A 26859-nucleotide genomic window follows, 5' to 3' on the forward strand; every position below is an offset into this window, starting at 1 on the left:
CAATCCGTTAGGTATTTCCAGATAAAGCAGTACTCTAACTTTCGGATTTTCCATTAGATTATCACTTGAAGTGGTATACTCCAGGTTATTTTGATAAAATTGTCAAATTGTTATAGAAGTTTAGTTAAGGGCAGGCGCTAAGCAAAATTTCCATGCATGAAACTACCTGATAGTACAATTCCTGTTACCATTAACAGTCAAACAGTCAGCTACGGAGGTGCAAAATGTCCAAGTATTGGTAACTCTTACTAACTCTATAGTGACTGTTATGCTTTCACAAATAGATTTAACTTCTGATGGCACTGTAGATTACATCTTAGGCGAGAATACAAACTACTTTGTGCCGAAATAATTCAACAAGAGCGGGACCGGTAACAGTTATTGATATATTTAAAACAAATAAACATTTAGAAAAGTAAGAGGATGGTACTTTCAGACTAACAGTTTATAAGGATTTGAAGCTATCTGTACTCCACATATAAAACCACCAAGCAAAAACGATCCAGTACAAACGTACCCATCAAGGTATCTTCATTGCACTAAAAATCCGGTTATTTCTAGATCAGAGGTGAGATATGGCCGCCATTAATAACAAGTTTATCTCTTAATACTGTCTGTTTAATCCCATATACCCATCTTTTGCACTCAGAAAAACTGTTCGACAGCTTTCTGATGTCTAAATATCTTAAAAGATACTTAGATTACTATGACAGTACATAAATATGTAATCCTACCGATTGTTATCAGAAGATCGTATTTATCAACTTTAATAGAAAATTGACGGCTGATCAAAACAATTGAAGCGATATTTTAAAATGTTGTCTAATAATATTAATGGATTTCTAATACAGTGTTGAATACCTTTATTACATAATTCTTTAGTTTTGGCTATTTCCAATAATACAGTACGGTCTAATCTTAAAGAAATTCGGTAAGTTTTTCCAATGAGGTAGGGGATTTCTTATAATACTCCCCAAATAATTATTTAACTTTATGTATGACTGGACTGACTGGCCAGTATTGGAATGGTTTAGTAGGTATAGATAGGTACGTTATGATATTTGGTTACTATTTGTATAGGAAAGAATTTATTATTATTAGCTCAAAACAATGACAGTACATATCTTTGTATCTAGCTTTAATTATCAAAAATGAGATAATTAAGTGTATTAAGATTATAATATTATACTATCAGAGAATATCAGATAACAAAAAATCACGTTTTCGTGTTTTGTAGGACACATACATTTCAATAAAATATAACATTATTAACGAATAAATCTAAAGATTTTTATAAAGAAGATATAGAAAGCGCATTATTACGTAGCTCGATCATTTTAAATCAAAATTAAAACATGTCTAATTCTTGACAGTTAGAATAGGTATTGCAATCTAATTTAATCCAAGTTCGGAAGTAAGAGTCAATAAGAAAAGCTTGCAACTCTATGCCTAACATGTAAATCCCCAAACAGGTTTAATACATTTTTCTTTATTATTTATTACATTAAATTTTGGAAAAAAAATAGCAAATTATTTTTGAATTTGGATTTTAACCAGTTATTTTAGTATAACAGTCGAATGCTAGGAATTATCTGGCTCCATTTGCTATACTTTTCTACTCATAATAAATTACAGTTAGGCCTAAGTGTTATGTTATGATCTCATTGTAAAATAAACAATTATGTGTTTCATAATAAAAGATTAAACTACGAGTACTACGGCAAACACATTCATTATTTAATAAGTGAATGGATTTATTTACTCTCAACGATAAGGAGAAATGTGCATTGAAAATCAATTGAATCATCTCTCTTAAACAATTTGCTAACTGATTATAGAAGTAAATACTAGTTCAATGATAATAAATTATAAAATTTTCCAGTCAAAGGAAAATTTGAATTTCGAAATTGAAAAATTTGGTATTTATTTTAGATTTTTAATTTTAAGATGAGAGTAGCCATTGTAATTAAGATGTAGTTACATAAAAACATAAATAAAATATTTGTGTACGAAATATTAAATAAAATAAAACTTACCTAATTAATTAAAAAAAAACAAACGTCAGTCACTTTCAAAAACCGCAAAAAATGTACTCCCGCGTGTTTTTAAAATTCGAACTAAAACATAGTTTAACTTTCGTTTTTTTTTTTCACGCACGCGTAATCTTGTCAGCGGCCTATATTTCTGAACTACGGCACAACACTGACGGCTAGTGCGGGACCGTACGTTAAGTCGGACTGAACAGTCGACAAAACTCACATTTTACAGGAAACATACGTGAATATGATATTGTAAATGACGCATGCGCATTGCATTATACTTTTGACAGAGCCGTTTTATTTTTTTTCTTTACTTTTTGTTAGTCGGAAGCCGGTACCTCAAACTGGTGATTGCCATAATAATGTGTTCAACGAACTCTTAAGTTTTAACGATAGGGCTCATAAATATGTGGACAAAAAAGGGTTTTTGTATTTGCGTGTTAAAAGTTCAGTGTGCTAGTTAGTTTGAAATTTTATATCTTGATTTTGTAGAATGCCACCTAAAGAAAAGTTTTGTTAAACGAAACTGATATAAGGCATAAGCAATATTATTTACGATGTGGTATTTTAACCGGCCATGAAAATTTATTCGACTAAAATAAAGAAATGCTTATGCAGTATTTTCATGCAAAATGCAGTCCTTCAGCATTCATTGTGTTAGTAATGGACGAAAATGGGATAATTATTCAGTTTTACATACAAAAACAAACTGCAGTAGAAATGATGCAGCGAAGTAATGATCGCTATTCGTGTTTGAAACATTATTTTGTTATTCATAGTTGTCTAAGTAATCGTTATACAAGACCAAACCTTGGACATAAGGTCTTAAAGCACTGAAAATTCAGTATTTTTACAACTTAGCGCTGGTTAACTACTGGAAATTATAATGAAAGTATTGAGCCGTTTCTTTTGATAAGTTTTTTTAGTTAAAGTTTGATTCTGTATGTTTAATTGAAATAGAACCGATGGGCATTAGAATTCTAAATCTGCTGACCTGTTCTCTTAATTAGATAATTGTAGTTATTCTTTTTAAATATATAAATTGTATATAATAAATACTGCTCAAATAAAGCGTGGCCATCACATAGTATACCCCACAACGATTGTAATCTTCAAGATAATATGTCGATATCCCCTCAGACGTTTTATCTAAATCCGTCTTACTTATTAAGATTTCGTTACATGCTCTGGAATGTAAGATTAGAAAATAATAATATTGTTTCTTATTATAATTACTGATAATAATTAATAAAATATTATATTGTTTCTAGTTTCTTTGCAACAAGCTATTTTTGGATTGGTAGAGCCAAAGGTTAATTGTTTTAAACTGAGGTACTGTGTATTAGTAATATAACAAGATGAAATACTCAAATAATAATAGCTTACAACGATAATCTACAGATTTATAAATATTATATGTACCTACACATAATATGCTAGGTACATTTACTTTCAGCATGTATTTTTATTCTGGTAAAAAACACAAAATAATTTTCAACAGAGTTATTTTACAATATCTTGCATCGTCAACTTTTTTATCTATCATCTAAAAATATAAAACGTTGACGCTTAGAATAAAGTGCATACAAAGCTTGACTAGAAAATACACTCAAATATACTGACAGACTGACTAAAGTCTCAACTTAGTATTATTCCTTGAAACCACGTAAATATTATCAATATAACATAATAATTATTATGATAACTCATTGTCTACAAGCGATAAGTCATGTATTACAGTGTAAAGTAACCTTTATCAATAAAATAGGTATAATTTGCTTATTTCGCACCAATAAATGATAAAGTAGATTGTTAACTTTTTTCAAGGCTGTTTGGTAGCAGTTTCTAAGTATATTTTATCTATGAAACCACGAAAACAAAGCGATCTTTATGTCATTAAAAATAAAGTTGTCAAAAAATGGCTCGTTATGTTTGTAATTTGGATCGTTGTGAGATCATTTTCTGGCGCGATTTATATTACGATTATAGTGTAGATGGTGATATCTTTTTCCATGATTACATTTGTAATAGTAAGTACTTACACCAGAAACTTAAAAAAGTCGGCTTAGTGCCAGTTAAACCGTGCATAAGGGGAGTCTTACCTTAATAAAGGAAAAACCACGTTTGTTGTATGGGAGCCGTCTTATATATATTTATTTGATTCTGTTTTTTTATTTGTTGTTATAATGGGAACAGAAAAACATCTTTATTAAGAATTTTCACTGTCTAGCTATCGCGGTTCATGACATGCAACCCGATTACATACAGATACCCAGCGAAATCTCAGTAATAGGTTCCCGTTTTTACCCTTCGAGTATAGAAACTTAACAAGGAACTTGTTCGCTTTTCTTTTGTAAACCAAGTATGAATCAGTAAAATAGTAAAATACACAAACCATTCTCTATTCAAAACGTATAAAAAGGAATGTAATATAGTTCAGGAACTAATGATAATTATTAGTAATAGTCTAGCCGTCATTGTCACATTTTACTATTTCTATATTTGCACTTCCGAACGTTATGTCGTGGCCGGTAATAAAGGGTCATACAACTAAATCAGATTATAATCAGACTAATTAATGAATCATTTCCGACATCTATTAATTAATATTAGATAAATGGAAGCGAATATTAAATTGCATTGTCATAAATACTATGCAATTTCTCTATACATTGCTTCATTTTTTTCGTATAATTTGAGCATGTGAAAATTATCTTACGAATTGATCGGTGATATTTTGATCAACAATCGGTTGATAATCACAATTAAATGAGTTAATCATTCATCACTGATTCATCACCAACCTTTGATTGCATCAAAGGGGAACTACGAATGTTACCATAACGTATAGAGAACATTGCACAGGTTCCGAAAGGGGGAAATACCACCCCTTAGTGACCGCTGAAAGTGTTCGTAGGGGGCAGTAGCGGGTCCATAGACTAACGATGAAGACCAAAAATATATAAAATTAATATGTTAGTGTTTTCGAAGCTGAAAGTGAATTAAAAATTACCAGTTTAACAGTGAAGGAAAACATCGTGTTGAAATGCATGCCTCAATTTTTTTAGCGCATTTCTTGAGGGCATGCAAAGGCCCCAACCTGCACTTGGCCAGCGTGGTGGACTTAAGGCCTAACAAATCCCTCGTTCGGGAAGAGACAGACAGCAATGTGTTAAAAAAAAAAACTATTGTGTAAAGGGGGCGGTAGTCCACAAAAGGTTGGGAACCTATGTATAAGAGTAAAATGATTTCCGCTCATACATTAATAAAGGCTTGATCCAGGCACAGGAAATGACTGTTAAATTCTCTTCATAATAGTATCCTGTATCACATAAGGATATAACACCTCTTCTTTTTAAAAGATTAATAATATGGTTTACCTTGTAAGAGAGTATAAACGGCCTGTCGTAAATATTAAAGATATCCTTAAAGATATTGGTAGAGTACGTTATTAATGATGAAGGAAAACAGTGTCATCTTTTTATCTGTTAACTGGTTGTACTGAGTGTCATTGTGCCAAAATAATATGTGTAATTGAATATATATAATTTAACAAATTTTTATTGAATTTATTCATACCCAATATTATAATTGCGAAAGTCTGTCTGTTACGCTTTCACGACTGACGACCGCTAGACATTTTTTTATGAAGTTAAGCGCTGAAGATAATTGAAAAGTGGGCATATCACACAAAGGTGATACCCAGTATTTGAATATATATCTTCTTGAACAAAATCAACGAATAATTATCTGGAATAAGGTATGCTATTTCGTATGCGACCAGATTCACGCGGTCAAGCTAGTTAATATAGTTTTGTATAGTATCCATGCACTCGAAATATCATTGGAAGACACTGAAAGAGTGTGTTTCAAATGTAATTTCGTTACGGTGACATTTTGTTATTCAAACTCCATACAGCTCAGTCGCCAAACGAGTAAACATACCGGTTTCACGATACAACAACAATTTCCAGTTATTATGTGATTTAGCAAAATGTTACGCTTTATTTAAATTATTGAATAATAATCTGTTTTACAAAAATAAATTGCGCTGAATGTCGTCAACTAGAAGAAATTATAAGCAAAGCAAATAATAAGAAAATGTGCATATCCTTGGAAAGAATGACACTTTCTTGACCCTATTTCGAAGTAGGTCGGGGACTATTGGCTGAATGTCACTTTTTCCACTGCCTCTATCCCTAAAAACTAATAGATGTCAAAAGGACACGTGCGTAATTAACCTTTCGAAAAATGGCTGACAAATAACCATAAGTCCATAACACTGTTGATAAATCATGAAAAACTTGACCTGGTTTTCTGGAAATGTTTTAAGAGACCGATCCTTAAAGCCAAAGGCGCGCCTTCATAAACAGTCTTCAAAATGACTAACAAACGTCAATGACAAATGTCAAACTACTTATAGTCAGTTCTTTTTTCTTTTTTTTGTGACCACGCCCTCTCGTTAGGTTTTGGTTTCATAACGCTGTTCTTTTAGACTGAATCATTCAACCCAAATAATTGCTCCTTGAAGCTTTTAGACAAAAGATATCAACTGGAAAACGTGATTATTTTAAGTGGACGCACGATAATAACTAAGTGTAAACACGTATTTTATTCTAGACAACGTATGTATATCGCAGAGAAATCATTTCTTTACAATGAATAACATCAACTGATCATCACTATTAGGCGCAAAAATATTTTATACGTAACAAAAATACTTTTTTAAATAAAATATGCTATCTTTTTTTTGAAAACAGCCTTTTGCAGTCAAAGAACAAGCCCAACATTTTTATGTAGTAACTAAAATTACGGCTACGTAATTTGTATTAAAATTTTATAATTTATGCATAGGTATAAAAATAAGTATTTATTTTAATCAGTGTGATTAGCACCTGGGTCTTGTCTTCCTCATAATATTTATCAAGATGACACAGACGATACAGGTAAAGCCCCCGTGCTCGGAATATTATTGCACTGCGCATAAACGGTAGCATTGACTAATAATACATTTTTTATTTCGTTTTCATCGACTGATAATGTTTATAGCCTGAAGGGAGCAATAAAAAAAGAACAGATCTTGTTGATTTTCCAATGAAGTTGAATTAAGAAAAAAGTACTTGATATTAGAATTCATTTTTTTTACGTTAAAATGTCTAATCTTTTGTTTCAGTTATCTGTTTAGCTTATTTATTTTAAATCTAAATTTCTACTTAAAATATTTTGCAGAAGATAATTAGTCAACGCGTGGTTTAGTCAAGCGTGATATACAATATACAATCGTTTATAATGTAACGGCCAAAATAAAATTTGCAAAATCTTTGGCACATTTAATTATTGCCATGAAAATAATCAAATAAGTATTTAAAAATTAGTACCAACCGTATTGAATATAGAAAGCCTTTTTATAGACAACAACACCACATTATCCACGACCATTTTGAAACACTTGAACACACTTTATGTAGAAGAGTCCGTGTCTCACTCACACAAAAAAAAAGAAAAACTGTAATGTCAAATTCAAAAATGCAAATGTCAAATTTGAATACCGAAGGAGCTTCCTTTTCTCAAGACTGGTTAAGATCGAGTGATTTCATCCACGCATTTTCTTAGTATATATGGGGATATTATGTTTTCCTCAAGCATTGCTAAGTATTTCGCTACTATGTGTAAACTTGAATTACTGGTATGGAGCCAGATTTGATTATATTAACTAAAACTAGAATTAATGAATAATAAAAAATTTAATACCTACCTGCGTATTTCTACACTACCTACATATTTTCTTACACATTATTTACTCCAAAATTCTGTTTTGTTTGCGGTTTACAATTTGGAAATGACAAGCTAATCTGACAGATCGCACTTTTTAAAAACTAGTAATTTTCAGTTGCTCAAAGTATTTCATCAAATTCATCATTCTTAAAACTTTTGTTTGAATGATTTCAAAAAAATATTGGCAACACACAGACCATTTAGACGGCTACACAATGCATATTATTAATCCTTTGTTTATTTAGACGTTTTAATATTTGCAAAAATTAAATAACGAATGGATCTGGTTTTTCCAACTAACATGTTACATTATTACCTAGTTAAGTAAATCACCAATTCTACAAGTTGCAAGCATTCTCCACGATATTTAAACACAATTACATAACTATTCACAATAACAGTTCTTACATTTAAAAAGAGATAATCAATGTAACTTTGGCCAAAAAGTGTCAAATTAATTACAGATTTTACTGACTAAGAATCCCAATAACCTGAAATGAAATATTATTAAGCAACCAACACATAAATTTCAAATAACCCTGTATATTTTCAATGGAAAAGATGGCCTGATTTTAGCTAAATAAAAGACCAATGGTCTCTACTTATTAATGACAAAACCTTAAAGACTACAATGCAGGAAGTAACGACTTTATTTATAACTGAGATCAAGAATTCCAAAAAACCTAGTTGTTAAAAGCTCTTCCTTTACAGCATGAAAACATTTCTTTATTTTGTTGTTGCGCGAAAAGCCATTGTACTTATTATACACCTACACTGCCAATCATGGACTAAGAATTTAAGAACAATTTTTACTTCCTATATCCAAACTAAATGCAAGAAGTCATCCAACAAGATTAAACTTAATCTTTAATAAGCTTTAACAGGAAAGTTTGCATCAAAAGGTAAGATAACTAAGGGGTTTTACCGTACACGTAAAGGGAAATGCCTATCTTAATACAGGTGAGGCTGTAGAAGGAAAAACTTTCGATTGTGGTCTACAGTTTTTTTATTTAAAGGCTGAATGAGAGCCTTAGAGTTACCTAAGTATACATACGTCATAAAGGAAATAGGCATATAATACTGTAAATGTTGCAAATAAAGCTACATTTCCTGGATTCGTTTCATTTGTTGTGAGAAGTAAAATATGAAAAGGTGATCTCAATATCATAATCAATTATCTCTCGTTTAAACCTCAATACCAGTTTGTAAATGACACAATTAAAAGGAATAGAAAGCAATAAAATTACTCTAGATTCTTACATACACACACATATTATACTATTTCTAGATTTTGAACCACGTGGGGCCATTTGATATCACGTTTTATTCAGCAGTTTATGCCTGAGGCTAGCAAGCAAAACCGAATGAAACTTTTAAGCTCTTTGAATATGCTGATATATTTCTTATAATAATTAAAGGAGCATTTTGTTTTAAATGTCGATTATGTGTATTAAGATGTTTAGTGTAGGTATCCTTTGCTGGATATTCATAACAATAAATAAACTAAAAACAACTAAACAAATAAGAAAATAAGGCATTTTTCAAATTGCTTAAATACCTTTCATTTATACCCCACTAAGTATATATTTTTTTTATAAATAGATGATGATCAAAAACTAGGAAATGCGCATTTAGACCGCGGTAGCCTACGTGCCTCGTATCAAGTACCTATCTAAATGAGTAACGGATCGCAATCGGCATTTGTAATATCTTTCCTCAAAGTACTGCAGTCATTTTATAAGGAAAATGTACAGAGGAAGGTACGTGGGCGGTATACCTGGCTTTTATTTTGTTTTTGTCTGATTGTTGATTTGAGATGATTTATGTACCGTTAATTACGAGTGTATTTGTTAAAAGCTTGTGTGGTAAAGTTGTGAATTAATATCAGTGTGGTACTGTCTTGTTTAAAATGCTGTAATTATTACGTCATAGAAAGATATGTTTTAAAAGTATGATTAAGAAAAAAAAGAGTCAAATCAAAACAAATAGCCGCCATTTTTGACTAAAAACTTTTTTTTTTTGAAAAAATTACACAGACAGTGTCAGTTTGACAGTGTTGTTAAGTATTAAGGTATTAATTAAGTACGTAACAAATAAACAATTTTCATTTGATATAAGAAACCTACTTGAATCCTTTAAAGCCTGCCCAGTCCTTCAAGTAAATAAGTGACATGTAAATGCTACACAGTATTTCTAAATATAAAATTATCTAGTAAAACGAGATTTTAACTTAATTTATTACTTAAGTTCTAACATGTATGACGGAAGCTGACAAACTACTCTGTCAACTTAGACATGTGTAAAACGTATGTTTTATTGTAATTGTCTGCGCGAGCGCATTACGTAACTACATGCGACGTTTTTATTATGACTTTTGAAAACTATGGCGAAAATTAGACACAGTTAGATATTTCCTGAAACTTTTCATTTGTAAACAGTAGAAGAAGAAACTGACTGTCATAGTTGGAAACTCAAAATTCTTTGAAACATAAAGAAGAATAATTTATTGTAAGTACACGGTTTGGCACAAATTATTTTATGATTTACAGATTTTTTTCAAGTTTTCTCCATAGGTTTACGCCTATTGATGATAATTTTTATTGCTTTCGTCACCGAATTCGGGTAATGTTATGCACAATTTCTTAGTACGGTACAAAAAAAGATAAATCTTTTAGTAGGTAACAAACTGTTTGAAAAAGAGGTACCCAAAGCCCTGCCCATCTACGATCAATACAGTATGCTTATAAATCATATGTTACGTCAAACATGATCAAACACGGTCGGTTGTTGAACAAGTAAAGTTTGCACTCAATCAAAACTTATTGGTTATTGCTCGCTACAGTTTGTGTGGCTACAGTTAAAACTAACGTTATTGGAACAGGTGTGTTATTTCTTTACTACATTTTATGATTATGAACGATTTTCCAAAGTAATGAGTGGCTGATTGATTTTTCTTAAACTGTTAGTATTTCGTCAGTTTTGTAGCGAATATAACGTACATAGCAAGTTAGGCTTTAGTTACAACCGTGGAAAATAGGCGTTTTTAGGTATGTAACTGAAGATAGCGGTCTTAGCAACAAATTTCATTGTTAAGCTTTTAGGAAAGCGTATGATTATCTGTTATCCGACTTGATATATCGTTTGCAACAGTAGGACCTATAAAAAAGTGTATGTATGGGTGCACCAAACAGATTAAACAGAAATTCCTGTAACTGGAGGCAAATCGATCGTAACCAAAGTGCGCGTAATCGTACGTACAAAGTGCGAAGAATTTTGAAGAGGACATTACGTTAATTACGATCAAACGAATTCTGATTGTTCAAATTCTTTGGCGTAGTATCTAGTACTAGTAGTATGTTATTTAGTATTGCTTGAAATAATCATAATTGGCCATAGTTAAACGGAAAGGATCCAACCCACACTATTAAAACACTCCTTGAAGTTAAAATTTTAATATCACGAAAACAATCCAAGTAAAATTCAAACCCGCCATGAAGTTATAGTCCTGAGTTAGTCCCCGAAATTAAAGTGGAGAATCAATGACGGAATACGATCTGAACTTTAAAGTTAAATATCTCGAAAATACGTCTGTGTGGGTTGGATCGTTTCCGTTTAACTATGGCCAATTGTCCTAAATCAGCTGTCAAACTTGCATCAGCCATAATGCGATGTTTCGTTGCACGCGACGTAATGTTCGTGATAATTTTCCGTCGATTAGAACATTGTGATGTGTCAGAAAACATAATATTCACACGTTGTTGCTAACAAAGACCTCGTTATAGTAACTAGATATAATTTGTTACGTACATAATGTACTGACGTTTGTCTACAAGACATTGAAGAAATCACAACTTGGAATCAATGGTAGGTTCTTGGGAACTAAAGCAATTTGCCAGCACGGTACAATTGTAGCATTGGAATAATTGTTAAATGATTACAAATTAGGTTTTATTTTAATATCGTACAGTCATAATATCATATTCCAAGTGGGTTATGGGTGTAAATTACTTTTTTTGAAGAGACTGGATTCTAGCAAGCAAGCCCGAAATCTAAGGATTTAAGTGAATTCACGGAGTATTTTAAAATACGATGTTCAAAAGTAAGTCCGTGATAGTGCTAAGTAACTGAATGGGAAACAAATACATTTTCTCTTTTCCTCAATCTCTAATTCTAGAGTCGTCTGAATTGTATTTAAGTATCCTTTCGCTTTTATTGAATATTCATTTGTTTCTGATTGCGTTTTCACTACTAATTTGCTAACTAAATTAAACGTAAGTAACGCTCATGTTTTTTAAATATATTTGTGTTTGCTTTTTTTAATTGCCGATAAAATTAAATTCCAATGATCCAAACAGTTGCACTATGGGCGTACTTTATCACAAGTTCTTTTTTTAAAAACCGGAAGCCGATAAAATCTTTTTCACAACACAAAAGAGGTTTCAGTGTTATAGTTGTTAGGAAAAACACTGGCAGCACCATCATGTAAATTAGTGCACATATTTATCGTAAGGTGCCCACATCCATTATGGAATCTGTTAAGGTAACGTTTAAGTAATTGCTTTGAGCATTATTAAGGAAAATTTCTACGCGGAAGATTATTTGAATGAGAGGGAAAACTTTTGTAGTTTCTTTCCCGTTCCGTGTTTGATATCTAAAATTATGAATGATGAAAATACCAGTTTTTTTCGAGGTTTTGTTTCTTATTTGGATAAACTTTACCTTATTTATTATTTTTTCCCGTGTTGTCGTTCGATATACGAAGACTGTCTTTCAATGAAATTATGAAAGTATTTTTTTATTCATAAAAAGATTTAGGTTAAATTTAACAGGATGATAGATAGGTAGATAATATATTATCTATACTAATATTATAAAGCTGAAGAGTTTGTTTGTTTGATTGTTTGTTTGAACGCACTTATCTCAGAAACTAATGGTCCGATTTGAAAAAATCTTTCAGTGTTAGATAGTCTATTTATCGAGGAAGGCTGTAGGCTATATAACATCACGCTACGACCGTTAGGAGCGGAGTAGCAATGAAAAATGTAACAAAAACGGGGAAAATTATTCCATTCCCATTCCATTCTCCCTTTGGTGACGCAAGCGAAGTTGCGCGGGTCAGCTAGTTAGGTATAAAGGTAGAGACGCGGACACATTTTGTATGAAAAATAAAATGTTGAAAAACTATGTAGCTATTGAAATTAAAGTGTGCATCATTAGTTAACAAGTGAATTAGTTATAAGTAAAAAAAACATCTTTAAAATTATGTTCTTAGTATTACGTGGAAAGGATAATGTTGTCACGTTTCGAAAAAAAATGTTGCAAATTGCCTTTTTTTGTTTTAAAATTACCAGTTATTATGTTATTGTGATTTTGTGTGTTTTTTGCAAAGTTTTCATAACAACCATACGTATGTATTTCATAATATCTCTTTTTACAATATATTTTAAAATATAGGTAAAACCAACGTGACGGCATAACAAAGAAAATTGTTTAATTACCTATAATTGTAATAGAAAAGGCGAAAAAGATTAATAATAAAATTAAAAGACAAGTCATTTAAATCAATGAATGATGTTTTCAGGGGCCGAAACAAGTTCACTGATCGAAAATACTGATTTTACTGACCAAAAATTCAAAAATACTGACCAAATACTGACCATTTCCAAACCGTTTTTTGGGTGAATGGTGTGAAATATAACGCTTATTTTCAGTTATTGGCCTCCACCATCCCCATAGACAACCAGCACCGCCTTTTAATTGTGTTAAATGTCCAATAGACTCCAAAAAACTCAAATAAACCCTAAAAACGCCAAAAAACTCCAAAAATTCTAATAAACTCTATAATATATAACTCCAATAAATACCAAAAACTAAAAAACTTCCCGTCTTACGAATTTTCGTTGAGGTCTTACGAATTTTCGTTGAGGTCTTACGAATTTTCGTTGAGGTCTTACGAATTTTCAATCAGGTCTAAGGAATTTACGATGAGGTCTTAAGAATTTTTTGCAAGTTGAGAAGCTTTTACCCATTCCATAAAAGTGCGTAACGCCGCCGCTAAACAAGTTTTCACTCCAAAAATTTTGATTTCAAAAAGATGCTATTTTTTGAGGTCATGTGATGCTTCAATATATGTGTACGTAGATCATCCACATACACAGAGTATCCAAAGCAGCCCTCAGATATCATCACGGGACAAATCGAGAATGTAAGATTGACCAACAGCAGAGGAAAACCAAAAAAATATATTGATTTGGAAAAATACTGACAATACTGACCGATTTTCGAAAATACTGCCTTTTACTGACCAGGTCCAAAAATACTGACTTTTACTGACTTTACTGACCTGTTTCGGCCCCTGTGTTTTATTTTATTTATTGATGGCAACAAGTTTACAGACGGTCAAGTTCAATGTCAAACCTTTTTATAATAAAACAACGTGTTTATTTACTCGTTAAATGTTGTCAATAACGAACACATTTTATTTGCTTGACTTATTGACTGGCGAAATATTTGCTGTTATACATAGTACTAGAAATAATTATCACTTATTCCAGCGGTGAAGGAAAACACCGTGATAAAACCTCGCATGCCCTAAAAATTGTATACCTACTTAACACATATCTTTAGGGCCTGCAAAGTCTTTGCAAGGCCTTTACCCAGCAGAGTGATAGTAATGAGTTGAAAAAAATCCATAGTTTACTGATTTTATTTATGTACTAATTGGTAGAGATGTTCTAATGGTATAACCGACTGTCCGACCATGTCGGTTTTATTCGGCTAAAAGCGTCGACTATATGACTTCTTTGCTTGCATGTAATTCTCTTGATTTCGAAAAAAGGCCACAAAAGATGCGAAACTACTGTCTATCTAGAAACGATGATCTACTTAGCCTAATAATCGTCCCCTTATACAACCGCAGGGGCCGAAACAAGTTCACTGATCGAAAATACTGATTTTACTGACCAAAAATTCAAAAATACTGACCAAATACTGACCATTTCCAAACCGTTTTTTGGGTGAATGGTGTGAAATATAACGCTTATTTTCAGTTATTGGCCTCCACCATCCCCATAGACAACCAGCACCGCCTTTTAATTGTGTTAAATGTCCAATAGACTCCAAAAAACTCAAATAAACCCTAAAAACGCCAAAAAACTCCAAAAATTCTAATAAACTCTATAATATATAACTCCAATAAATACCAAAAACTAAAAAACTTCCCGTCTTACGAATTTTCGTTGAGGTCTTACGAATTTTCGTTGAGGTCTTACGAATTTTCGTTGAGGTCTTACGAATTTTCAATCAGGTCTAAGGAATTTACGATGAGGTCTTAAGAATTTTTTGCAAGTTGAGAAGCTTTTACCCATTCCATAAAAGTGCGTAACGCCGCCGCTAAACAAGTTTTCACTCCAAAAATTTTGATTTCAAAAAGATGCTATTTTTTGAGGTCATGTGATGCTTCAATATATGTGTACGTAGATCATCCACATACACAGAGTATCCAAAGCAGCCCTCAGATATCATCACGGGACAAATCGAGAATGTAAGATTGACCAACAGCAGAGGAAAACCAAAAAAATATATTGATTTGGAAAAATACTGACAATACTGACCGATTTTCGAAAATACTGCCTTTTACTGACCAGGTCCAAAAATACTGACTTTTACTGACTTTACTGACCTGTTTCGGCCCCTGCAACCGTTTAATCGGCCAAAGTTATCGTCAACACATCTCTACATTTGAATTTATAGTAATTTTTTTTCTTTGTTTTTGATTTAGCAATATTCAATCTATACGTGACAATTGATTCCAGTGATAGTATCTTAATAAACTACAAAGGAAACTAAATTGCATTTTTTCTAATAACTACGTATTGTATTTGCAGGAGAAAATACTATTTCTTTCTTAATACATCATTATTTTTCTTATCGTATTCGAGAAAATGGTAATAAAAATATATGGTGTAACATTATGCAAGAAACTGCTATATACCTACTGAAAATAGTATTTTTATGTTGATGTAAAGATACGAATAAAAAAACAACATTAACTGATTAAAATTGTTTAAATTGACTATGATTTAAATCTTATCTAATTAACCAGTACTTTTGTTCATACAATAACTGAAATTATTTTTAAAAACTTATCATTGTGATGTCTTTTATTTATTTTGAATTTATTTCTTTTTCACTACCAGTCCGACGGAAATAAATAAAAGTATAACGTAGGTATATTTTTATGTTAACCCTAGTATAGCTAAAAAAATAATGAGAACGGGCAATGGTTTCATTACACACAAAAAAGAGTAAAAAGACGATTTTAAATGTAATAAGTTTAAATTGCCAACATATTTGCATGTGTGTATAAGTAAATAAAATGTAAAACTTACACTCGGTCATTTGAGTTCAGACTAAACGGAGTTTTTACTATGGTAACCAAATAACTGATAAACATATACTTCTAAATATATGCTCATAATATAACTAAATCTCTAGTTTTACACTATAAACGGGTTCTCCCAAAGGGTATTCTTTAATGTACAAGAATCGGGGTTATCTAACAAGATTAATCTAGCTCGATACGATAAATGAATAATGTAAGCGCTTGTTAACGAGAGAAACTCGATTATTGCACGATACCCGATACAGTAGATACAGATAGGTACAAGTGATTAGTTGTCTAGTTAAACTATAATTACAGGTTTATTTTACGAGCTAAAAGGGTTCAATACAATATTTAAAACATTTGGATGTTTTACGTAAATTCTTTTAGGAATAGAATTTTGGATTAGATTCTTTATTTAATATTATGCTGGAGTTAAACATGCTTTGTGCTTTATTAAATTTGATCTTAAAAATTTGTACGGGTTTGTACGTAGAAACAAACCCTTTATGTTTGTTAAATCCCCGAATTTCAAAATTCATTCTTGCTGTGTTTGTTTTATTTTTCAAAATACTTTTTCAAAATATAAAGGTATATCTTAAAAAAAGCCGCACTAGAAAGCGATATGCAACACACATTTTATTTTCGCAACTTCATGACATAATAGTATAATGCTTCGTAGCCGTTCGAGGCCATAGAAATAGAAAAAACATTTCAGTGCGCTATGTGATACGTGTGTCCTCTCCAGCCCTGCAGGCCAGATCTTTGTACCTGCACCACAGACTGTCTACTCTCGTGCACGTGCTAACACACACGTGCCGCACAAAACCGCGCTTTATATGGACACACCTTTGTACAAACTCAGTAGCAGTTAAACGAACAGTAATCACGATACATTGTGCACAGAATTGTGACGTTTAACAACAATTGCTGTAAATAGCTTCAAATTACTATATTTTCCGTTTTGTTCAATCACTCTATAAGAATGTATGCCGTCACGGTGGTCAAGACTGTCAAACTAATGTATAACTGTACTAGTAGGTAATGGATTTTGGATTTATTTTTTTCCAATTTTTAACCACGCCCTTTTAGCTGTAAAAGGCCTTTAGCTATTGTACTTAATAATTTTGCTAACTTAAATTTTGACAGCAAAATTGAACGTGCAATAGATATCGCTGACTTCGGGGTTTGATACATAATCAACTTATCGTTAAATTACCATTGACTGCTGATCATGATCCTGAATTTGACTCTACTCTGCTCTCCTTCGAGCTAAAACCTGATATATAATAGTGCAAATTTTTACTAGAACTACTTGACGGGTTTCGATTAAGGCACATAGGCTTTTAATCTGGGATAGACATACAATATACTTTTGTACCCCGGGAAATCTTTGCATGCAGAATAACCAGCCGAGCCAGTATAAGAATAATAATATTCTATTTTTTAGAATAGTACACGTTTCTTTTTATATTATATCGTAAGAATTCAGAGTCGCGTGAATTCGTGTGCCAGCGCAGCGTACTTTTTGTAGCGAGTAATAAATAACTACTAATTAAAATAGCGAAGTAATTGCATAAGGATTATTATCCGTGTTGTCGTAATAGATGAATTAATTCTCATTATTATTTTTCATGACTATGGAAGATGATGACATTTACAATGGTCATCTTTATAACATAGACTTAGATCTTACGAAATTACGGGGAAAACCTAGCAGTCCGTTATCAGCGTTTTATTGTTTTCTATATCTTTATTTATTAATAACAATACAAAAGAACTATGACAAAAGCATTTTCTCGATATACTACGCTTACTGATCTAAAACCTAATGAAAATCTGTTCTCACGAACACGATCGACGCTATTGGGCATTGTGCTGTACAGTACATAGTAAAACTGCTAGAAGGTAGTCATAAAATGCTACGTAATTTTATATAATAAACTATTTCATATAAAATGTATTATATTCTTAGTATATCGATACAATTCGTCACGCTTCGGTTATCAAGTAAAACGCAAGGCTGAAAGTATTTGGCCATTGAACATCCTTGCGTTACTAACTTTTTAATTACAAGTAACTACTGTTGTCTGCGGTCGACAATTAAATAATTTACTTAAAATTTAGAACAATCTGGTATTGTTTCTGAACCTCTACGCCCGCAAGATAATAATATAGCATTCTGCTAGTGTACCTTGTGTTTAAAATCAAAAAATCAAAATCAAATCATTTATTCATATAGGTCAAATGTTGACACTTATGATAGTCAATGATACAGAGAGTGAATTTACCGCCAGTTCGGAAGGTAGGGCCAATGAGAAGAGCTGGCAAGAAACTCCAGGCCACTCTTTTTAATCGCCAATTAATTTTAACAATCTTTCTATCAGGTATAAATCCTTGATGATGTAAGGAGCCGCTACCAATACTACCGAACACACATAGGTATAATATAAATAAATTAAATCAATATAAAGGTGCTAATAACATAACAAGTGTATTGGAAGCATGATGGGAGCATCTACTTACATCATGATAGTAATGCAGTCATAAGAGGCAGTCATAAGAGGCATTTATAATAGAACATACATTTTTCACACTCATTTAAACAAAACATTTGCCGTAACAAAAATAAGTATATATTAAAGAATCCCTTCCGTTCATTGCAAAATTTTTGTTGGACCGCTGGGAAATACGCTGGGAATAAATAGACCTAATTCAACCAAAAAATAATTTCGCTAATCCTGCTATGTTTAACAAAGACCGTACAATAAGAAAAGAATAAACATTCAAAAATTCGAACAGTAAAGCGGCTCCATTATTAAAATCTGTTAAAAAGTAAACAATCCATTCAAAAAAATAAAAGCTACGCACCTCATTTCCCATCCAAACATTTTTCTCAGTCAACGTGAACGCTGAATTATCGTAACAACACTTTTCTTTTTCCATTTTCGCACTGGCACTCGACATTATCAGTGTCGCGAGAAATTCAATCAAAACAACTGAACGCACGTGTGTTAAATGTCTTGAACGCGGTGCATTTAAGAAAGCGAATGGAACGTTGCAGTGAAAAAAAAATGGCCGCTTTCCCGCCAAAAGGTCTGTCAAACCCGTTGAGAGATCAAGTATTGGAAATTGCACACTTGTTGTTTCCAACGCGAGTTAAGGTTTACTGAGCGGTTGCTGAAACGCTCTGTTCAATAAATACAAAAAAACTATAACGCGTTTACTGTTTACTTTAAATCGACGCAGTCAGATTCTTACGTAGTAATATTATCGTAATCTCAACTAAGTATACATATATTATAGTAGGTACTGTGGTAGTGTATAGGACCGTATTAAATTCAAACGTTCTCGGGTTTGATTCCCGAATTTAGTGAATTCCCGAAATGTGTAAGCGTTTTTCCAACTTCTATTAGAATGTTTCTTAACAGTAGACTAGTGTGCCTGATATCTGGCAGCAATAGAAACAAAAACGCAAAATGTGTGATTTCAGCTTACAACTTCGGGTAAAAAAGGTATGATATTATGAAAAGACATCTTAAATCGTAAGTCCTTCAAGTATTTCACAAAACAATAAAATTCTAATCCTTTATGTAGGTATCGCAAAAACATCTTTACATTTTTCAATTGTTGTTCTTTTTCGTAACTTTTTATAACACTTCACATTTCACACAGAGCTTCTAATGAATATGCCATTTTACAAAGAAACTAGCATCACTTTACAGCAGATTGTAAAATATTATGTTTCTATTTTTTAATGCTAGAATTTCTACACTGACATTCTAAATGATAACCACGTAAAATAATGAAATGCCAAAGACTCTTACTACGATCCATTACTTTATTCCGCGTTTCATGAAAGTATGAAGACTTTTTTTGAGGGTCAATCTCTGTCTTTCTTTTGAGGGTTGTTCAATCTACAGGTAACATACTTTGAAAAATAGAGGTTTTGGACAGATTACTTGTACCTACTCTTTACTGTAAAAAATATGATGTAACAATGGAAAAATTTGCACTTAAACATAGACTACAATTTTATAAAAATACCTGATAAATCGTAAAAAAATCCCTAGAGTAAATTCATCACTCATTATTATTTTATCAAGCACTTAGCATCTTTATTGACAATATTGACACATAAATGTAATAAACAGCTATCGGACGTCAACTTCCATTCATCACGATTTTTTACGTCCTTGAGAGAATTGTGACGATGTTTTCTTATTTCCGACGTATATTTCTTTATAGTTTGTGAATAAAGTGTTGCTTCCTAAAACGTAAATCTTGAGACAAATATACTACAAAGAATAGGCGCAACGTAGTTTGCGTACAAAACATTTTTTTTATGTAAAAAGGGTAGAGGTAAATAAGTACCTGGTGACCAGTGTTATTATGCATGTTATATTTATCAGATAAGTAGAAGTCAATTTCAGTAAATAGTAATGACAAAAACTTTATATTTTTTGCCTGCTATGCTTATTATTTGTTACCTTATATATTTGTTTCTGTTATACTCTAATATCTACACGAAAAGAACTTGACACGCGTATTTGGGTAGGTTTTAACAAACTACCACCTCTACTTTTCAAGATAAAGTTATTAAGCTTTTCGTTGCATAAAATAATATAATTACATCCATTATTTACTAAGAATTTCATCAGCTTTTACCGTTTAATGGAACAGCCGTAAAAATCAATGGCCACCGGGATTTCCCAGCTGGCAATGTCAGTAATGAAAGTCCACCATATTTACCAGTTGCAAATATTGTGTTGTTGAAAAACCCAAATATTGCAACACAGGCCTTATTTATAGAGTAATAATACTGCATTTAGCTTTTATGAAGTACTTAACGTACTTTGAAGGTTTTTATTATTCAACATCATAAAATTCAGGATTCAAATAGGGAGTATGTTTATTTTTAGCAAACCAAACACATTTTTTTTTATTAGAGTAACAAATTTTACGAAATCCCGCAACTAAAAGTGATTTGAAAATACATATATTATTACACGCTTTTCCACGAAATTCATGAAGTAAATAAAATATTGCACTATGATAAAATCAACCCAAATTTAAATCATTATTTTCTTACTATTTATCTTAATTTTCTGGAAAATGTAATTAAGAAATATGAAACAAAATAACCTAAATGAAGTCACACGCAATTACTACAAACACATTTTATTGGACTGCTTATCAAACACAATATTACCTAGTATTTAGGGTACTTGATATAATCTCATATTTAATATAAGTAAGGCTGTATATTACAGGTTGTGAGGGCAACGACCTGTAGTAGCATTTACTAAGAAGTGTGGTCAATGCACTATACTTACAGGGAGGTAATTGGGACGGTAACTTTACGAACATATTCTTGGTTTACAGTTTTTGGAAGGTTTAAAGATAGTTTTACGGTATATATGATGGTAAAACGGGTAATTGCAAGTGTATGAAAACTTAATTCTTTTAATGTAATCTAAGGGGCGTCGATGCCTTTTCAGAAATGAAACCAAAGCGTATTATTTTGTTGAATTTTTTGCCGTTTGTTTTTATAATGTTGAAGGCTTCTTTTACAATATATGGATAAAAGTTGGATAATAATAAACTGTATAATAGTAAAAGAAAATCTTTGAAGAGTAAAATCATGTTACAAGGATAATTCATCTGACATTTTCCACATTGTAGTAGAATGTTGATTTATCTACCTACATTTTTCAGGAGTTTCATCACATTTGTAAGCTTACACGATGCTTGCCGATACACCAAGCCTTTATCCTAATGATAACAAACAAAGAAAATACGAAAATAAATCCGACTCGTGAGGGATTCGAACCCCCGACCACCTCATGTGATAAAATCAGGAGGGCGTTCTAACCGCTGAACTAACGAGTCATTACGTATTTGCTTTATTTTTGGCTTCATATCGTGAGATAGTTGACCACGTGTGTTTTTATCAATCAATCGTGAATCATTTGCTGATAGTAACCGTAATAATACACACTCCGGTGTATTTTGGTATTTTTGGAACAATTTGTTTTGCTACGTCTAAACATGGGCGTGGCAAACGTTGGTTATATTAAAAACATTGTTACATTATTCATTGATACTATATTTGTTTTGTAAGGGACGATCTCTGAAACCACTAGACCGATAAACCCTTTGTTACAATGAACTGTAGTAGATTAACAATGAACTGTAGTAGTAGATTAACATTGGTGTTCATTATGAACACCAATGTTAATCTACTTTGTGTGCTACTAAATGGATAAACGATTAGCAATAAAAATTAACTGAGAATGTCTTGAAACAGTTAACAATCAGATGTTTCCAGAAGCTCTGCATTGGTCCTAAACCAATTAACCTATTACCTATCCTCGAATAGTATTCTAATGAGTCATACATCTTTTGAGCCACATTAAAGTGGTCCATTCTAGAGAACTCACCAATGTATTTAACCAGAATATAGTGGTCGAGTTTCGAGAGTAATCGAGTAATGCCGTCGATACGTCGATTCGTATATTTCTCAATTAAATTCGAGATCAAACAAACACGCTTATTCTAGATGTATTCGAGCTAAAATGCTGTTATGCCGAGGTGAGTACACCATTAGGTAAGAGGTTTGAGTTGTCCTTGACATGAACGTGCTTATAATTACAACTATTTGAAGTTTTGAAGCCAAATAACAGTGTATTAAGTGCACTACAATATCCATTTATACAAACGAATGAATTCGACTTTACAAGTCTGACCTCACTTTTTACTAGCGGTTTATGATAATGATGAGGAGGATAAGAAATAATAATTGTCTTTACTTCGGTTTCACGACTTCTGAATAAATATTGGTTAGAAAATCAGGTAGAATTTCTTTATAAATTTACTGTAACTTGTATCTACTGAAAAAGTTAGATCTTTGTATCTTGATATAGTCCTTAAAATTGCCATTGAACTTACAATGAAAACCAATTACTATTTTGCATACATTCAATGCTTTAATCCGATCCCGCATTACATTGTACTTTCACTTCATTGTTTGTACAAAAACTGGTTACTATTTCTCAACTAGGAATAACATTAAGAACTTGTAATATACATTCACATTCGTGACTAAGTCCGCCCCTGTTTCAACTGCAGAACGGGTCGGAAAGTACTGCATTTTTCATGCGCTAATCTAACCCTGATGGAAATCGTGTTTATTTTGACAGTAAATTACAAAATGCTAAGAAAGGCTGCTACTATTACTTACGAATTTTATGTAATGAAAACTTATTAAATTACATTTCTCTGCGTGGTGCAGTCAGGAAAACAGCGTATTGTTTTGTAAGCTTAATACAATTTCTAATTAAGCACTGTAGGTACTTGATTATAAACAACAAACTAAAAATGGTGGTTGATCTATAACTTAGCAACCCAACATTACTTATAATGACATTTAGTTGCAGAGACTTAGGCATAAAATTCCATAACTATGCCGCAGAAAAAATGAAGACAGAAATAGACATTAAAGATGTTTACCGTACATAGAATAACAAGACATTCCGAGGCAAATATCAAGAATTGTTCCGTTCATTATCTCCTAACAAATAGGGCTGCCGTTTAGACTGTTCCGTTCAGAACATAGTTTGGACGACAAATGTAGAATTCTACATATGATAGGTAAGTTGTGAAGATCTTGTTAGCTTGGGGTGCATACCGGGTAGTTTAACATTATTATGACTGTATATTACAAATTTTATAACACTACCTTTCCCTAGCGTTGTTGCCTAAAAGCCTATGTTCTTTGTCAAGGTAAGCTCTATCTCTGTACCAATTTCATTAAAATCGGTTCAGTAGTTTAAACGTGAAAGCGTAATTGACAGACAGACAGAATTATTTCCGCATTTGTAATAAAAAACTACACAAACATAATAATATGAAAATATAGTAGGAATATTAGTATGAATTACCACTGTTGGACACATTTACTAACCCCCGGTTACTGAGTTCATTTAGCGGTAGTTTATCTATTCACTTGCGTTTTTTTTATATGAGTTTATACGCAATTAAATAAATAAACTACCGCTAAATGTACCTCAGTAACCGGGGATAAGTATTATAATAAAATAGGGGCTTAGAGTTCACCATGCTGGCCAAACTCAATTCATAACTTTTAAGACTGTTTAGAACTCTCTCATAGGATTATACATATTTTCCTTAACCGTTAAAGCAACATACAATTCAAGTATTCTAGACAGACTGGTCGTTTTGATAGTGTTGCACGCATACACAAGGAAAACCTGGCACACGGGCATGCGCTATGAGTACAATGAGTGCATGTGCAATGTGAAGGTAAAATTGTACAATTTATACAGGGACTCGTTAGTTCAGTGGTCAGAACGCCCTCTTAGCAATGTCTGAGGTGGTCGGGGGTTCGAATCCCTCACGAGTTGCTTTTGCTGTTTCTTTTTTTAGTTTTTTGTTGGTATTGTAAGTTAAGCATTATCGCTCGGTTAAGATCTAAAGTTTGTTTAAGAAGTGGGTATTAATTTTAAAGTCCAATCAGAGTAGACTCCTTTGTCTGCAATTAACTCTCGAACCTAGTTACAATTTTGCACGTTACGTCCACAAAGCTCTATGTATTGTTCAGTTTTACTAACTGGTGGCATAGGTATATAACAATACTAGCTGACCCGCGCAACTTCGCTTGCGTCACATAAGAGGGAATGGGACAAACTTTTCCCCGTTTTTGTAACATTTTTACTGGTACTCAGCTCCTATTGGTTGTAGCGTGATGATATAAAGCCTATAGCCTTCCTCGATAAATGGGCTATCTAATACTGAAATAATTTTTAAAGTCGGACCAGTAGTAGTAAAGTAGGTCCTGAGATTAGCGCGTTCCAACAAACAAATAAACTAACTCTTCAGCTTTATAATATTAGTATAGATTTTATAATATTAGTTATTTGCCAGCCCTGTATGTACCGGATGTCGGTGATTCGTAAGATCGTAACATGCATTGTCTAACTAAACATAGCAACGGACAGTCATGCAATTATGATATGAGTGTTCAAGACTTATGTGGGAGTCACTCACTCACTTAGTTTTATGAAGATTGAACACAGTATAAAATTGTTCATTTTTGTATGATTATCTTAGAGGTAGTTTAATTCTGTGGTCTATTCATAAGAAAAAAGTAGGTACAGTAAGAAAAAATACAAAATAGATTTTATAGGATTAAAGAATACAATATATATATTATATTTTTAAAGTATTTAAGGGCAAATAAACTTAAAATAAATTGCCATGAAAGCAAAAATAACTAACTGGAATATAAAAAGCTATTCGCTGACGAAAAATCATACCTTTATTCTGACTACCCCCAATATCAAGAGGTACTTAGTGTAAAAGAATTTAAAGAAATCGCATGCGATTTTTTTTTACTTACATACATAGGTGATATGGTTTACGCCATTTACGTAAAACAAGTAATAACAGCTTCATTTACTTTTCCTCAGAATAATACTGATTATCAAGTAGGTAGCAAAAACGAGGTCCTTTCGATCTATTGTAGTCAACTAATTACTTAAGATACTTTATAAACAATATTGATTTGATTTGCAAATAAAGAGAGGAAAACACCGTAGAAGCGATTGTTTTTATTACAGACTAGCTGACCCGCGCAACTTCGCTTGCGTCACTTAAGATAATCATAATTTTCCCCGTTTTTGTAACATTTTTCTCTGTTACTCTGCTCCTATTGGTCGTAGCGTGATGATATATAGCCTATAGCCTTCCTCGATAAATGGGCTATCTAACACTGAAAGATTTTTTCAAATCGGACTAGTAGTTCCCGAGATTAGCGCGTTCAAACAAACAAACAAACAAAGTTAGTAGTAGTTAGTATAGATAACTGAATTTTACAGTACAAGTTTTATTAACGAAGAAAACTCACTGTCCTTTCTACAATTGTTCGTGAATAAAACGCATTTAGTGAAATCAATAGATGGATGGAAAGGTGTTTACATTTTCACTTTTCTATCTTCTTAACGGTCGTATAATGTATTTATTATGATAACATATAAATATGCATCACTAAGATTTTAAATCAGAGTCAAGTCATAGGCAATATTTTGCAATAAATCAAATACGATCGTCGATCACTCTAACTTAAAGTAGACTAAAGTATTTGCAAAATCACGTCTATCATATAAAATACTTACATAAACCTAACAACACAAAACCTGAAAGAAAAGAATCTGTACTATCCAACTGTTTGTTTACAATCTACATAGCGACAGTGTGTTAATTAAAAATCAATACAAATAGTGCTACGGTATCAATGCTATGCGTTTGTGCAACATACACAATATACACATTCTACTAGTTCATTGTATCAGTATGTTTGTTTCACATACTAGTGAAGAATTCAGGTTGATAATGGCCAATTATATTATTTGTTGCAGAAATGGTATAAATATCGATCACTAGAAGTATGTGTGTAGTTTATACATTACACCCTGCCAACAGTAGTGGATTTGCCATCTGTATCCTAACTATCTGAGAAAAGATTTTTTTATCAAATCCTTAGTTAAGTTAATTACAATATTTAAACAAATATATTTCAGGAAATCTCTGACTAACTGATGTAATTCAATTAAGTAAATAAAGATGCCTATAACACGAAAA

General features: G+C 32.1%; 1 protein-coding gene across 4 annotated transcripts in view; it reads right to left on the bottom strand.

Annotated features, from left to right (window-relative positions):
- nebu (solute carrier family 2 member nebulosa) overlaps positions 1-26859 on the bottom strand; it is a 53672-nt gene that overhangs the window by 21446 nt on the left and 5367 nt on the right. The window contains exon 1 of one of the 4 annotated variants that reach the window (XM_076122469.1): positions 19069-19371. The exons of 1 other annotated variant lie outside the window; for it this stretch is intronic. In XM_076122469.1, coding sequence (XP_075978584.1) covers positions 19069-19164 — 96 coding nt within the window. In that variant the 5' untranslated portion in view covers positions 19165-19371. Of the gene's footprint in view, positions 1-2036; positions 2238-7421; positions 7618-19068; positions 19372-26859 lie in introns of those variants that run through there. 2 more of the 4 variants (XM_076122471.1, XM_076122472.1) reach the window with 2 other exon arrangements.

The sequence above is a fragment of the Anticarsia gemmatalis genome, chromosome 14 (genome assembly GCF_050436995.1).
Source record: "Anticarsia gemmatalis isolate Benzon Research Colony breed Stoneville strain chromosome 14, ilAntGemm2 primary, whole genome shotgun sequence".
NCBI classification, from domain to species: domain Eukaryota; kingdom Metazoa; phylum Arthropoda; class Insecta; order Lepidoptera; family Erebidae; genus Anticarsia; species Anticarsia gemmatalis.